The sequence below is a fragment of the Dermochelys coriacea genome, chromosome 2 (assembly GCF_009764565.3).
Source record: "Dermochelys coriacea isolate rDerCor1 chromosome 2, rDerCor1.pri.v4, whole genome shotgun sequence".
Classification (NCBI taxonomy): domain Eukaryota; kingdom Metazoa; phylum Chordata; order Testudines; family Dermochelyidae; genus Dermochelys; species Dermochelys coriacea.
This window is the reverse complement of record NC_050069.1, coordinates 260,113,334-260,129,774: the sequence shown is the minus strand read 5'-3', so window position 1 is coordinate 260,129,774 and position 16,441 is coordinate 260,113,334. Positions and strand designations below refer to the sequence as shown.

General features: G+C 45.0%; 1 protein-coding gene across 1 annotated transcript in view; it reads left to right on the top strand.

The window, feature by feature from the left end:
* VILL (villin like) overlaps positions 1–16,441 on the top strand; it is a 55,911-nt gene that overhangs the window by 23,846 nt on the left and 15,624 nt on the right. The window contains exons 5-13 of the mRNA XM_038392292.2: positions 3,037–3,145; positions 6,756–6,866; positions 8,275–8,474; positions 8,593–8,671; positions 10,058–10,156; positions 11,078–11,231; positions 12,858–12,958; positions 13,477–13,614; positions 16,091–16,249. Coding sequence (XP_038248220.1) covers positions 3,037–3,145; positions 6,756–6,866; positions 8,275–8,474; positions 8,593–8,671; positions 10,058–10,156; positions 11,078–11,231; positions 12,858–12,958; positions 13,477–13,614; positions 16,091–16,249 — 1,150 coding nt within the window. The remainder of the gene's footprint in view (positions 1–3,036; positions 3,146–6,755; positions 6,867–8,274; positions 8,475–8,592; positions 8,672–10,057; positions 10,157–11,077; positions 11,232–12,857; positions 12,959–13,476; positions 13,615–16,090; positions 16,250–16,441) is intronic.

The following is a 16,441-nucleotide window of genomic DNA, read 5'->3' as shown; positions in this document are numbered from 1 at the left end:
GAAACCACCTCTTTATTAAACCCCAGCGGGCCTGAGTCTCATCTTAGCTAACCAGGACACATCATTAGGACCTTCATAAAACAAACTCAGCACAAGGGACAAGATTCTAATTTGACATTGGCAGTAATCAGGAGTAACTCCATTGGAGTCAATCTCTGTCTATTTTAGACTCCTATGTGACCTCCATTACCACAATATATGAAAGCTTTACAATGTCTAATGTATTTAGACCAGTGGACCAGCCTTTCTCTTCAGGACTACCGCATACCTTATGTAGTTATCCATACCTGTGCAAAGCTGGACTAAAATGCTATGAAATCTGAATTCCCGCTCACATTGCTGATAGCATGTTATTAACTATTAACTATGTTAATAACTATTAAATGTTAACTATTATTAAAGTTGTGGACCAAATTGAAATATTATGTTACTGATGTGTTACCAGTGGGGCTAGAACTATTGTAAAACCCCAAAGCTATATCTTTTCTTTCCAACACAGGCATGCACATTGCTGAGATTTAGTGCAAGGCCTGATGCATGCATGTGAGGTGTTAGATTGTGCAAAATGCATGGTGATCATGATAGGGTGCCACCTATCCCACTTCTTGCTGGTGCACCCTACAAGCCAGGAAAACAGCTCAGGAATTGTTTCTGATCGATGTATCATCTTGGGATGTGTGTGGGTCTTCATCATAAAGTTGTGTTGGAAGGAACTAATGACATCGTACCTTGTGACAAAGGTGTTGGGCAAGGGTACCCCAGTGTCGGGAGGCACCTCGCTACCACCTGCCCAGGAGCATGGATCAGCGTTCAAGTCACACTCCCGTTCAGTATCTGGCCTGAGCCAGGGAAGCTAATTGTTCAACTAGTGGACCAAATTCAGTGATGAATCCTGGTCACGTGCCAACTGAGGTGCGTTGCGCATACATTAAGAAGAAGAAGCGAGAAGCAGTCAACAACAAAATAAGAACACCCATACTGGGTCAGACCAATGGTCCACCTAGCCCAGTATCCTGTCTTTTGACAGTGGCCAATGCCAGGTGCTTCAACAAGAATGAACAGAACAGGGCAATTATCAAATGATCCATCATCTGTTGTCCAGTCCCAGCATCCGGCAGTTGCTGTGTATCAGCAACCTGAATCCACCAGTTTCTCACAACACAAGCACTTCCCTCCAGTCCCCTCTCTCTCAGTGCAGGTTAGCTGTAGGCACACACCAATCTCCAAGTCGTCCAAGCGTCCCGCTGGAGTGCTCAGCCCCTGTTCCATGGAGCACTCATAGAAGTCTCAGATTTGCTACTCCCAGAGGAATAGTACACCAAGCTTGCAAGGTTCAACTCAGCATCACCATTTACTTTGCACACAGCTCTCCATATATTGATAAACTTTTCAAAGAACAGAGATTCAAGTGGTAGAAAGTAAGAATATTGGAAACAAATGGTTGCCTAGAAAAAAATCATAACACACTTTCCAGAGCCTAAACTTAATTCACAAGACATTCCCTGTCTCCTACAGGGTGGCTTCCCCAAATTGCTTTTCCCAGCCAGTTCTCATAAGATCAAGTTTGCTGATGACTTTGTCGTCACACACTGAAGGAATAACTGGGGGTGGGGGGAGGAGTTCCATCTGCATCCCCAGATCGAGTTTCAAAAGTTCATTGTCTTTCTTCAAAACAGGATAAACCCCGGCTGGGTTTGTTTTTTCCTGCAACCTCTGTAATCTATTGATTAGAATTTTGCTCAGACTGTACATGGATGTGAACTGTACAACATTTAATTTATATGTAAATAGACCGAGAAATATTTCTTGCCTGAAAAACACAACTGCTTTTCATCATCCTGATGACCAGTCCCTTTGTCACAGACTTTAAGTATGTAATTATCAGTTTATATATGTAACTCCTTACCCAACATCCATAGTACACCTCACAATGATTATGATGACCAGTGTGACACAGGATTTAATTGGAAACCTTATATGACATTCTTCTAGTGAACCCAGGGGATCCTTGTACCCTATATGCCCTGGGCATTCAGTGGTTTTAGGGTCACACTAGGATTTGCAGTCATACATTGTGATTCACATGTCCCACAGCACAAGCACAAATAGCTTACATCAGAGAGGAGGGTGGCATCCTGAGTCCCTGCAGAATGCTGTTTTAATTAGGGATGGTCAAAATTTTTCCATCAAAACTGTTTTTCGATGGAAAATTAGATTTTTCAATACAATGTTTTCTATTTGCAAAAAGCGTCTGGGAACTGAAATGTTTCAATTCCGAAATGCCCCTGAAGTGCCTCATGGGAGAGACACTTCAAGTGGTCATGATCCTATTCTCCTCCATGGGCCAGGTTCGCCGTATGGACGCCACCTCCCATGATGCACCACAGCTACGCAGGGCCGTCCTTACCCATATGCAAAGTGCACAGCTGTGCAGGGCACCTGGAAATTTGGAGCACCAAATTTCCTGGTGCCCTGCGCAGCTGCATGCTGCTCCAGCCCCTGCTCCGGCTCTTCCCGCCCCTGCTCTGCCCCAGCCCCGCCCCCACGCCCCTGAGCTCTGCAGCAGGGCCGGGCCTGGACTCACCAGTGGCGGGAAGTGCAGACCCAGACCCAGCCGCACCGCCAGTGAGTGCTGGGGGGTGGTTCTCCCTGCCCCCCAAGCCAGCCCTGCCCACCCCCCCCCCGACAGAGGCCTGCCCTCCCCCCTCCGCGGGGAGGCTGCGTAGGGCCCCAGAACAGTTAGGGGCAGCCCTGCAGCCACATGAGGCCTATGTTACAAGAGGGAAGATCATGGTGCATCGTGGGAGATGTAATCTGACCAGAGAACCTGGCCTGTCGAGGAGAATGGGAGCATGAGGAGCACAAACTACAACTCCCCTGAGGCACTGTGGCAGCATTTTCAAATACAAACTTCTGGATATTTTGGATTTTGATTTTATTTTATTTTTTTTGCCAAAAACTTGACATTTTCCTGGAAAAAACCCTCATTTTCTTACCTGCTCTAATTTTAACCCTCAATTCCCTGTTACCCAACAGCTACAAGAAGGGAGGCGTGGCTTCAGGATTCAAGCATGTGGAGACCAATATGTACAACATCAGACGCCTCCTTCATGTCAAGGGGAAGAAGCATGTGTCAGCCACAGAGGTAAGGGCAGAAGCGCTTGATTTGTATTAGGAAAAGGAGGACTTGTGGCACCTTAGAGCCTAACAAATTTATTTGAGCATAAGCTTTCGTGGGCTACAGCTCACTTCGTCGGATGCATTCAGTGGAAAATACAATGGGGAGATTTATATACACACACACACACACACACACACACACACACACACACACACACAGAGATAACATGAAACAATGGGTTTTATCATACACATTGTAAGAGTGATCTCTTAAAATAAGCCATCACCAGCAGTGGCGGGGGGGAGGAGGAAAACCTTTTGTGGTGATAATCAAGGTGGGCCATTTCCAGCAGTTAAGAACCTGTGAGGAACACTGGGGGGTGGGGGGGAGAAATACCATGGGGAAATATTTTACTTTGTGTAATGACTCATCCATTCCCAGTCTCTATTCAAGCCTAAGTTAATTGTATCCAGTTTGCAAATTAATTCCAATTCAGCAGTCTCTCCTTGGAGTCTGTTTTTGAAGTTTTTTTGTTGAAGAATAGCCACTCTTAGGTCTGTAATTGAATGACCGTGTTTGTGACCATCACTTATTAGCACCGTAGTGTCCAGGAAGTGGATCTGTTGTGTGGACTGTTCCAGACTGTGGTTGATGGTGGGATGGAAATTGTTGAAATCGTGGTGGAATTCCTCAAGGGCTTCTTTTCCATGGGTCCAGATGATGAAGATGTCATCAATGTAACGCAAGTAGAGTAGGGGCTTTAGGAAACTACAATCCATCGGTGATCTTCCTAAAAACACCATCCTGGCCACTATGGATGTAGAAGCCCTCTACACCAACATTCCACACAAAGATGGACTACAAGCTGTCAGGAACAGTATCCCCAATAATGTCACGGCTAACCTGGTGGCTGAACTTTGTGACTTTGTCCTCACCCATAACTATTTCACATTTGGGGACAATGTGTACCTTCAAATCAGCGGCACTGCTATGGGTACCCTCGTGGCCCTACAGTATGCCAACATTTTTACGGCTGACTTAGAACAATGCTTCCTCAGTTCTCGTCCCCTAATGCCCCTATTTAAGTGATCTAAAGTGATCACTCTCCTTACAGTGTGTATGATAAAACCCATTGTTTCATGTTCTCTGTGTGTGTATATAAATCTCCCCACTGTATTTTCCACTGAATGCATCCAATGAAGTGAGCTGTAACTTACGAAAGCTTATGCTCAAATAAATTTGTTAGTCTCTAAGGTGCCACAAGTACTCCTTTTCTTTTTGCAAATACAGACTAACACGGCTGCTACTCTGAAACTTGATTCATATTAGTCACTCGTGGTGAATTTCATAGGAGCAATGCTGTCGGGTAATGGTCTGGCATACCATATGGCTTTCCAGTGGGAGAAAAACTGGGTCAGATTCTGACCTCGCTTCAGTTTTATACCCATGTCATTCAATAGGACCAAATCCTCAACTGGTGTAAATCACCCTGATTCCAATGAAGCCAATGGTGCTGCATCAGTTTGAACCAGCTGACTATCTGGGCCATAGATTTCAGTGGATTTACGTCTTACACCGGTGTGAGATTCAAATCAAGCCCTCTGAGCAATGGCTGCAAATACAGAGCCTGATTCTCATCTTCTTTACACCAGTGTAACTCGATGTTGAAGACAATGGAGTGACACCGGTATAAGTGGAAGCAGAATCAGACTTGCAATCCTTGCAGCCGAAGTCATGGATTTTTTACACAATTAAAACCAAGCCAACGATTAACTTGATTTTGTAGCTGCCTTGTCATCTGAAGCTGGAGAAAAAATGGTTCCGGTTTTTCTATGCATTTCCCTTGGGCCTACTGCAGGTGGTTGTAATAATAATGATTACATATGATGATATCAAGTATCATTATGTAGGATTAACATATTATTCAATACTGTAATATTATTGTATTTTAAGACCACATTGGCTTGCCAAGACATGCACATGTCTAAGCTGAGTCACCGCACTGCTGCATTGCTGTAACCCTGGCTGTCCCTTCCCTTCCCCACTCAGAGCTAATATTCGGCCCCGATCCTTCAAAGACTTGCACACATGCTTACCCTTATGCTGTGCTAGAAGTCTCATTGGCTCCATCAGTGCCAGCTCACACAGTACATGCAGAGCTTCTGACCCTGCTTTATGCAGGATCAAGACGTTGGTTTGTATATGTGCTATTGGGCACTGCACCCTTAAATGGGTGAGCTTCCCAGACAGGGAGCCTGGGGGAGGAGTTCTCTAGAAGCCCGTGCTATAGAAGCCCATGCTCTGTTATGCAGAGGCAGCTGGGACTGCAGCACTGAATATAAAGGATCTCTTTCAAGCAGCAGCATTGTTACTCATCCCCACTGTAAGCTCCTTGTGTCAGGTACCGTGCTTTTTCTATTAGTCCTGAAACTTTTCCATGAGGGCAGGGGGGAATCCATTTTCTGATCAACTCTACTCAACTGATTGATCATCACCGTTTGCAGATCCCTGCCTTACAGAATAAACAACATTCAATAATTTACAGTGGATTTTGCTATCCTGCAGAGAGAGAGAGAGAAGCTGGATATGAGTCAGCAGTGTGCCTTTATTGCCAAGAAGGCTAAAGGCACGTTGGGCTGTATTAGGAGGAGCATTACCAGCAGATCGAGGGAAGTTATTCCCCTATATTCGGCACTGGTGAGGCCACGTCTGGAGTATTGCATCCATTTTTGGGCCCCCCACTACAGAAATTATGTGGACAAGTTGGAGAGAGTTCAGCGGAGGGCAACGAAAATGATTAGGGGGCTGGGGCACATGACTTACGAGGAGAGGCTGAGGGAACTGGGATTATTTAGTGCAGAAAAGAAGAGTGAGGGGGGATTTGATAACAGCCTTCAACTACCTGAAGGGGGGTTCCAAAGAGGATGGAGCTTGGCTGTTCTCGGTGGTGGCAGATGACAGAACAAGAAGCAATGGTCTCAAGTTGCAGTGGGGGGAGGTCTGGGTTGGATATTAGGAAACACTATTTCACTAGGAGAGTGGTGAAGCACTGGAATAGGTTATCTAGGGAGGTGGTAGAATCTCCATCCTTAGCAGTTTCATAGATTCATAGATACTAAGGTCAGAAGGGACCATTCTGATCATCTAGTCCGACCTCCTGTTTTTAAGGCCCAGCTTGACAAATCCCTGGCTGGGATGATTTAGTTGGTGTTGGTCCTGCTTTGAGCAGGGGGTTGGACTAGATGACCTCCTGAGGTCTCTTCCAACCCTAGTCTTCTATGATTCTAAGCTGTTGGCCATTAGGCCCAGCCAATCATTTATTCCCATACAGTGTACTGCACAGAGGTTATTGTTGTTACCAGAAAACTAGACGTTTTAAAAGAAGAACAAGGAGATCAGCACATGGGCCTGCACAACACATTCTTCCTTGAATTTTAAAAATGCCTGGTGTTCTTATCCGTTCAAACAGGATAATAAATGATAAATCCCTGATCATGTTATGGATAGATAATAAATTTGCAGAGGAAAACAAGCATGTTGTTAATATCAGAGTGTTGTTCCTTCCCCAAGAGCCAGTTTTCTTTGACGATTGTTGTTCCCCAGTAACACGCACTGTTTCGTTATCTCATGACAGGTGGAGCTTTCGTGGGACAGCTTTAATAAGGGGGATGTGTTCCTGATGGACCTTGGGAAAGTGCTGATCCAGTGGAATGGTCCCGACAGCAACATTGCGGAGAAATCCAGGGTCAGTGTGGAAAACGCCATTGGATTTATTTGGGGCATTCTGAAAGCCTGAAAAATGAAGAGAAATATGACCGATGATGATTGCAAAATAGCAGCCTCCCCAGCACAAAATGAGTGATACTAATGAGTATAAAACCTTAGCAGAGGGCTATTTTCCCATTAACAACTGCTACAAGAGTGGAAGAATTGTGTTGCAGTTATGACATAGGATGGGTTCAGGGGATGTGGGTTCAGTTCCTGGTTCTGCTCCAGATTCTCTGTGTGGCCTTGGGCAAATCACTTAGCCTCTCTATACCTCATTTAGGTCTATGTGACACAATGCTTAAAAAGTCAGGAGCTTTGTCTACACTAGAGATCTCAGGGGTGGGGAAATTTTGTTTTAAAAAAGATAGTGTGGACTAGTACAAAGTGACCAGTAGCAGAGGAAAAGCAGAAGTAAAAATAAGAATACCAAGCTCTTACATATCAGCTTTCCTCCATAGATCTCAAAATATTTTACAAAAGTATCATTATCCCCATTTTACAGATGGGGAAACTGAGGCTCAGAGCAGTGATGTGACATGGTCATGATCACCCTACAGGACTGTGACAATGTTAGGAGTAGAACCTAGTCCTCCCTGAATTCCCGTCCAGTGTGTCCTGTCCCACTGGACCCCACATTGCCTCTCTGTGGTTGTCAGGGACAATGCCATGGAAGGCCATCAAAAACCAGGAGGGCAATTATGAACCAGGTTCAGGGTTTGTAGGGGAGGTGCCTGAAGTTGTGGGTGAACTCATGGCACCCCTTTATATGTATGAAAAGGCAGGCAGCATCTTTCTGCATGTTGTGGCATCCAGAGAGCTGGGCCTTGGGACACCATGGAGAAGATAGCAGCATGGTCAGGGTAAGGCGAGCAGCTGATGCTTTCAGCAGAGGTGGAGAGGAGGCAGATTCCCCCAGGAGCAATGGGGAAGAAGGGCTGCAGGGCAGATTTGCAGACATGGGAAATGTGGCAGCAGGAGGAGGGTTTGCAGTGAGAGATGATGTCCAGATTTCCTTTGATGCTAGAATTCCAAAGCTGCTTCAAAACATTCTGTCTAAGCTGTATTTCAATGGAAAATTGGGTTTTCAACTCAACAGCTTTTTTCACGCACAAAAAGTCTTTCTACAGAGAATGTAAAGATTTGGTTAAAAACCGAAACATTTCAATTTGGAAATGCTGTCGTGGTGCATCATGGGAGTTGTAGTTTGGGTGCCTCGTGCCCCATTCTCCTCTATGTGTTAGGATTGCCCAGGCAGACTGCATTGACCAAGATAATAAATTGGACTGAAATGTCCTGTGTGAGTATTGAAAGTCCTGACCCAGCACCTGCAGAGGTGAAAGGCGAGTCTTTTCATTGGCTAAATCAGCTAAACCCATCTCTTGCAGGGACTGGCTCTGGCTCGTAGCATCAGGGATGGCGAGAGAGGCGGTCGGGCCCAGATCGGCATCATTGACAATGAGAAGGACTCGCCAGACCTCATGCAGATCATGAAAACGGTGCTCGGGGAGAGACATGGGGCGCTCCGGGCTGCCACGCCCGATGAGAAAGCCGATGAGTTGCAGAAAGCAAACGTCCGGCTCTACCAGTAAGTCTGGATTAGGCCTCCAAACCCAAGCCCTGGGAATGTGTGTGTCCCCCCACAGGAGGAGAGTCCCTTCTCCCCCAGTCCTCTGTGAATCTTTCTCTGCCTATTGCTCCTCTAGTGTCTATGAAAACGACAACGACTTGGTGGTGCAGGAGATAGCCACCCGGCCCCTCACACAAGATCTCCTCCAGCACGAGGTAAGGTGCAGGGAAATGGGGCGAGATGCTAAGGTTGTCAGCTCTTTGTGATAAGAACTGTCACTTCTTGTCCCCTGCATGCACAGTACCTGCACAGTGGTACCTGGGTCCTTGCCTGAGGCCTGTAAGTGAAATGATCATACAAATAATAATGAAGGCAGAGTATGGCAGTTGATGACCTGCCCGCCTGACAGCCCAAGGACCTGTTACCTCGGCAGTCACTAAAGGAACAGTCAAGTGTCTCAAGGCACTGTCAGAACAGAGAAGATTAATAGCTTGTGTTTGTATACGTGAGGGAGGATCTGGCTAAAATATAAAAGTGAATTTGTCCCCACTAATTTCTTCAAGCAGAAACCAGCCCACAAGATGTTGGGGTTACCATGAGGGAAACCAATATGTCTGTCAGCTGCCACCAACCCCTCTGACTAACCAGGGTTCTCGCCTCCCTCCCTCCCTCCCTCCCTCCCTCCGCTTCTAGCAGTAGAAGCATAAGGTGTTATCGAGGGTAGATCAGTGTACATGTCACCTCCGAATAGAAATAAACAGTGCTTAATTTGTAATGAAAGAGGTGCTAGGGCTCAAGCAATATTTTTACTTTCATAACTGATGCAGCAAGCCCAGAGGTGCCAGGAGCCAGCACTACGAACTGCCAAGCCTAGAGGTGCCAGGGCTCGGCCCTGGCACAAATTAAGCACTGATTAAAAGGTTCTGCTTTCTTCTGGGTTGTTTTGCTTTTCCTTTAAAAACAAGAAGCTCTGTTCTCCATCATTGTTACCTGATACGGTACCATGATGCAGTTAGACTGTCAGGGATTTGAGGCAGAGTTAGATGGCCCAGTTCTGATCTGGCACAGCTTGGTTCTGACGTTGCACTGATTTTACATCAGTGTACTCCTCTGGCTTCAGGGAGGTCACTCCAGACCTACACTGGTACAAGAAAGGTCTAAGTCAGGCATTGCTTCGTACTCCTCTAGCTCCCAGCAGGCACTCTACAAATCAATACCACTTATTAATCTAGCACAGTGGGCTGAGGGTTGAACTTTCAGGGCCTGTAGTTCTAGTCTCTCTCACCCCATTCTTTTGGGAACTGACCCATTGGTTGCTGATGTGTGCAAAGGACTTATTGGTGGGTTTGGAACAAGTGTCAGATACTCTCGGGATCAATTCAAGCTGGGTCTAGGGAAGAAAACATTGTACCCATTTTCCGGGAATAGTGCAGCTGCCTATACTAGCTCTCAACTGCTGCTAGCAACTGTGCACCTGAACCACTTGTGGAAAAGGGGCAAAACATTTTCTAGCCTAGATGTGAGTGCAGGTGACCCTTTGGATAAAGGGAAAAACCTGGCCCCAGCAGGATTTTTGATCTATTTCCTCTGCTTCACTTCAGGACTGTCACATTTTAGACCAAGGTGGTTTTAAGATCTATGTTTGGAGAGGAAAAGACTCCAGCAAGGAGGAAAAGAAAGCAGCATTCAGCCGAGCTGTGGTGAGCCCTGTATTTAAAACAATCTGCCAGGGGAAGTAGCTAAGAACTATCCCGATTGCTAATAATTACAATGGAACATTGATTGATGGGAGCTGGCCTGTTTTCTCACATATTAACTGAAGACAATATAGTAATAATGCACTTAAACTAACATTGTCATGCTTGGATTAAATAAATGGGAGCTGTGAGGGATGAGGCCATTTATTTAGGTACCTCAGAGCCCAATTCAAAGCCACTGCAGTCACGAAGAGTTTTTCCATTGACTTCAGTGGGCTTTGGAATAGGCCTTAAATGGGAATTTGTAGTTGACATTTTCAAAGTAGCCTAAGGTATTTAGGGCTTTGTCTTCACTGGGGAAGAAGGTGTATTCATGAGTTCGTGAACTTGAAGTGAAATCCTACTGAAGACAAGGCAGTTTGTAGTTTTCACACAAGTTAGTACATGAGGAACTGCAGCACAGAGAGGCTATGTGACTCACCCACGGTCACACCGGAAATCCGTAGCAGGGCAAAGAATTGACCCTGGGTCTACCAAGTCCCAGGCTGACACCCAAACCATTGGATCATTCTTTCTCTCAACTCCTGGTGGCTCATCAGGAGCTCTATATGTCTATGAAGCAGGGGAAAAAGGGGGGCATTCCTAACCTGACATGGGCCCATGCTGCCCTGGTCAGCCCTGGATATTGCACATCTCAAGAGTTTGTGGGTGTCTAGATATGGATTTTTGGCGAAGCCTTGTATTATAAAGGCCGGTTACAAAATTTAGATCTAGCTCAGGGATTCACATTCCAAACTTCTTAAGGGTTTTGGGGATATTTGGATCAGCAGGGTTGGTGTAGGTCCAGGCAACATTCAGTCCAATTGTACTTCTATACAGAGATTGGTATGAGCTAAGTGAAGTCCTTTTGGAATCCCCTCATAGGGTTTTATCCAAGCCAAGGGTTATTCTGCTACCACCAATGTGGAAGTGGTGAATGACGGTGCAGAGTCAGCAATGTTTAAACAGCTCTTCAAGAGGTGGACAGAAAAGGAGGAAACTCAAGGGCTTGGCAAAGTCTACACAACTGGCAAGATTGGTGAGATCATCAAGAATGATGCTGATAAACTGGCGAGGGTTCAGAGAAGAGTCATAAGAATAATTAAAGGATTAGACTACTTGCCTTGTAGCTATAGACTCTCAGAGCTCAATCTATTTAGCTTAACAAAGAGATGGTTAAGGGATGACTTTATTACAGTCTATAAGTACCTCCCCGGAGAACAATATTTAATGATGAGCTCATCAGTCTAGCAGAGAAAGATCTAACATGGTCCAATGGCGGGAAATTGTAGCTAGAGAAATTCAGACTGGAAATAAGGCATAAGTTTTTAACAGTGAGGGTAATTAACCATTGGAATAATTTATGTAAGGTCATGGTGGCTTCTCCATCACTGATCATGTTAAAATCAAGATTGGATGTTTTTGAAAGAGATGCTCTGGAAATTATTTTGGGGAAGTTCTCTGGCCTGCGTTATAGAGGAGGCCAGACCAGATGATCACAATGGTTCCTTGTGGCCTTGGATCTGTGAAACCTCCAAGCCAGCAGTGGCTGATCTTTAGCTTATTTTATTGTCATTGATTTTGAGTTCTGTCTGCTTTCCTTATGAAAAATGAGTCCCAAGGAATATCTTTTACACTGATTGGTTCAAACCTTCAGTAGTTTAAAGCCTTATTGCCCGTTCTTCCGTAATCACGTATCTTCCATCTTCTTTGGTAAAATACAAAGGATTCAGCAATTTAGCAATAACAAAAATTGCTGCTACGGCATGCTTACATAATAAAATAGCAAAATCGTCAGCTACGTCAAATGTAAATTGTGGCAATCAAGAAATCAGTTAGGAAACAAATCTTAAAAATTTACAAAGAAAACCCCTTTTATCTTCAGAAATCAGTAACTATGAATCTAATAAGCAAATTTTGGATGAAAATCTGCTTCCATTTATGCTGGCATAAATCTGACTCTGCTGAAGTCAATGGGCTTGTTCTGGATTTACACTAGTATAAGCAAAAGCAGAATTTGGCTCACTGGCTTTTGTTGACGTGAATATTACAGTGAGTTGTTCCAAAAGGGAAAATTTTGAGCTGAGGGACAACAGACCTGGATGTTGACAGAAACGTGAAGTGAATATGTGAATAGTTACATAGATATTGAATGTCTTCATCATAGTCCGTCTCTCTCTCTCTCTCTATCATTACCTTCAGAAATTTAACCATTTTTCCTTTTGAAAAGAACATTTAAAAGGAGGAAATAATCATGAATTGTTTGTTTGGGAGGTGAATAATACTTTGAATGGAACTCATTGGAGCCAATAAGGGTGTACTTTTTGAATATACAATGTGATTGAGTAATATTGGTCCGTAATTCTATTATTATTGGCCTCTTAGGAGGTCAACAAATAGAACACCCAAGCTCCATCAACAATAGACGTTTACTTGGAATCATAGAACCATAGGTTTAGAAGGGACCACAAGGGCCATCTAGTCTAACCCCTGCCAAGATGCAGGATATGTTGTGTCTACTCACTCATGGTATGCTTTTCAGATCATTACAAGCCAGGATTTTTCTCATGTATGTGATAATTGTGTGTAGATATGAGGCACTGTACAGTACTTAAACTGTATGTTTATACGGTTTGGTTAATGTGTATTCTGCGTATGTGTACAGCCAAGGTGGAGCAAGTGAAATTTGATGTCTCTCAGTTACATGCCAGACCAGAGCTAGCTGCAGAACAGAGAATGGCAGATGATGCCTCCGGGAAAGTTGAGGTGAGCAATCACTTTCCAAATCATTTTTCTCTTACGTAAGTTGCAGTCCTTGGCATATTTCCAAACCATTGCCACTTTTATGTGCTGTGCAGATCTCGTGAGGTTCTGCACTAAGGTAATGTGGCTGTAGCCAGAATGAACTCCCAGAATGTTGTGACTATTCAGAAGAGCTATTATAAATCCCCTCTCCCCCAGATATCTTTTTGGGGGAGGAGGGACCTCTTACCCTATGGTCTTTGATCAGTGAGGCAAGAGAGTCAGCAGGTTTGTTTGTCTATTTCAGGTAAGGCACTGCGCGTTGTTAGCAGCCAAGAACGCGCTGATAGAATAGGCTGAGGAAATCAGTGGACTCGCGCGGCCTAAAACTGGAGTAACACAGCGGAGAAGTGGGCATTTGATATAGAGCCTACAGGCCTGAACTTCAGTGGGCCCCTGAAGAGGTGGCTCGTGTATATTTACACATGCTCACATTTGCACACACAAAATCCCACCTTTCTGACCAGGAAGTTTCTATGCAGGTGTGGCGGATTGAGGATCTGCACATGCAACCAGTGGATCCCAAGACTTACGGGCAGTTCTACGGAGGAGATTGTTACCTGATCCTCTATACATACCTGAAAACGGGCAGACCTCATTACATGATCTATATGTGGCAAGTAAGTAAAAGGCAAGCAGGAAAGGGCTGGATATAATTGATAGAAGCTCAGAACCGAAGAAAATATAAAAATAACCCAACCCCAAACGCTCACTTACTCTTTGGAAAGCCCATCATCTTTGGCTCTGTCTTGCACTTTCGAACCCCAGTTGAGCCAGCAGTGTGACCTTCTGCGTCCTTCCACACGGAGGTCTAGTGCGTTTCACTGAAGGGTATGATCGAATCAGGCTGCGAGTGGCAGCACTGGCTTCTACTGCAGTTCCTCAGAATGCAAGACCAGTCGAGGCTGTCTGAAAGGAAGCCATGAACGCACTGCTTCCCTGAGACAATCAGAGGCTGCTGAAGAGCATGGTAGAGCTTGAAAAGGGGTGGGGCACGCTACCCTTTGGAGGCATAACAGCCCCATTCCCACCATGCTGCCTATCAGAGAATGTTCTGTTCAGTCTTGGGCCTGAAAGGACTACAGATGTTTTCCTCTGGCAGGCGGGGCAGAGGGTTTCACTTGCATGACCTGCATTTTGTCTAAGCAACAGCAAGGATTGACCAAAAAAAAATTACCATTCCCCAACACACACACACGCTTTTCATAAACCTGGGGGACCTGGCACCTTGTATAACCCTTTGCTTGTGCGCCAAGTGAATGCAGTGTGTGTGGCCGGCTGCTGCGCTCCACCCCAGAGGTGGCTGCAGGCACCCTCGCTTTGCAGAGAGGGGTATGTGATGATACAAGACGCAAGGAAGCAGAGACTCAGGCCTGTGGTTTTTCTCCACTGCCATAATCCACAGTGGCAGTGTTGCTGACTCATGATTTGATAGCGAATCTTGCAATATTTCATGTTGTTCTTCGCAGCCCCAGTGCATGAGTCATGGGAACGTGAATCTCCGCTATCCCTTTTTAAAAAAAATATTTTCTATTTCTTCATGGTTCTGGAGAAAAGAATGAAAATGTGAACTCTAAAGGCTCCATGACCAAAAACCAAATAAAAGAATCCCACATAGATTATTTTTAAAATCTCATGATACATAGACTCATAGATATTAAGATCAGATATTAAGATATTAAGACCATTATGGTCATCTAGTCTGACCTCCTGCACAATGCAGGCCACAGAATCTCACCCACCCACTCCTACAATAAACCTCTCACCTATGTCTGAGCTATTGAAGTCCTCAAATCGTGGTTTAAAGACTTCAAGGAGCAGAGAATCCTCCAGCAAGTGACCCGTGCCCCATGCTACAGAGGAAGGCGAAAAACCCCCAAGGCCTCTTCCAATCTGCCCTGGAGGAAAATTCCTTCCCGACCCCAAATATGGCGATCAGCTGAACCCTAAGCGTGTGGGCAAGATTCACCAGCCAGATGCCCAGGAAAGAATTCTCTGTAGTAACTCAGATCCCACCCCATCTAACATCCCATCACAGGCCATTGGGCCTATTTGCCATAAACAGTTAAAGATCAATTAATTGCCAAAATCATGTTATCCCATCATACCATCTCCTCCATAAACTTATCGAGTTTAATCTTGAAGCCAGATAGGTTTTTTTGCCCCCACTGCTTCCCTTGGAAGACTGTTCCACAACTTCACTCCTCTGATGGTTAGAAACCTTCGTCTAATTTCAAGTCCAAATTTTCTGATGGCCAGTTTATATCCATTTGTTCTTGTGTCCACGTTGGTACTGAGTTTAAATAATTCCTCTTCCTCTCCGGTATTTATCCCTCTGATATATTTATAGAGAGCAATCATATCTCTCCTCAACCTTCTTTTGGTTAGGCTAAACAAGCCAAGCTCCTTGGGTCTCCTTTCATAAGACAGGTTTTCCATTCCTCAGATCATCCTAGTAGCCCTTCTCTGTACCTGTTCAAGTTTGAATTCATCCTTCTTAAACCTGGGAGACCAGAACTGCACACACAAAGAAAAGGAGTACTTGTGGCACCTTAGAGACTAACAAATTTATTTGAGCATAAGCTTTCGTGAGCTACAGCTCACTTCATCGGATGCAGTGAGCTGTAGCTGACAAAAGCTTATGCTCTAATAAATTTGTTAGTCTCTAAGGTGCCACAAGTACTCCTTTTCTTTTTGCAAATACAAACTAACACATCTGCTACTCTGAAACTTGTCAGAACTGCACACAGTATTCCAGATGAGGTCTCACCAGTGCCTTGTATAACGGTACTAACACCTCCTTATCTCTACTGGAAATACCACGCCTGATGCATCCCAAGACTGCCTTAGCTTTTTTCACAGCCATATCACATTGGCGGCTCATAGCCATCCTGTGGTCAACCAATACTCTGAGGTCCTTCTCCTCCTCTGTTACTTCTAATTGATGCGTCCCCAGCTTATAACTAAAATTCTTGTTATTAATTGGGGTTCTGCCTCATTATGTTTGACTGCCTGGGGCAGTTTGTAACCATGAAACATTCCATGCATTTAGCATCTCCTGAACTGCGATCCCAGGTATCTCTTGTTCGATCCTAGGGCCGCCATGCCTCTGTGGATGAAGTCACTGCCTGCGCGTTCAATGCCGTGGAGCTGGACAAAAAATACGGGAATGAGCCGGTGCAGATTCGAGTGACGATGGGCAGGGAGCCTCAGCACTTCCTTGCCATCTTTAAGGGCAGCCTGATTATTTATGAGGTAATAATGGCTTTGACTCCAGAAATAGCTGAAGTGTGTAAACACCAGGGTAAGGCTGATGCCCCTAGATGGATGGTCAGTGGTGAGGATCACACCTGGGACCTCTGGATCTTAGTGCATGATCCCCGGCTGCCTGAGCTGAAAGACACACCTCTGTTAGCCAAATCTGCAACTTGCTGATCAATTTCTAAC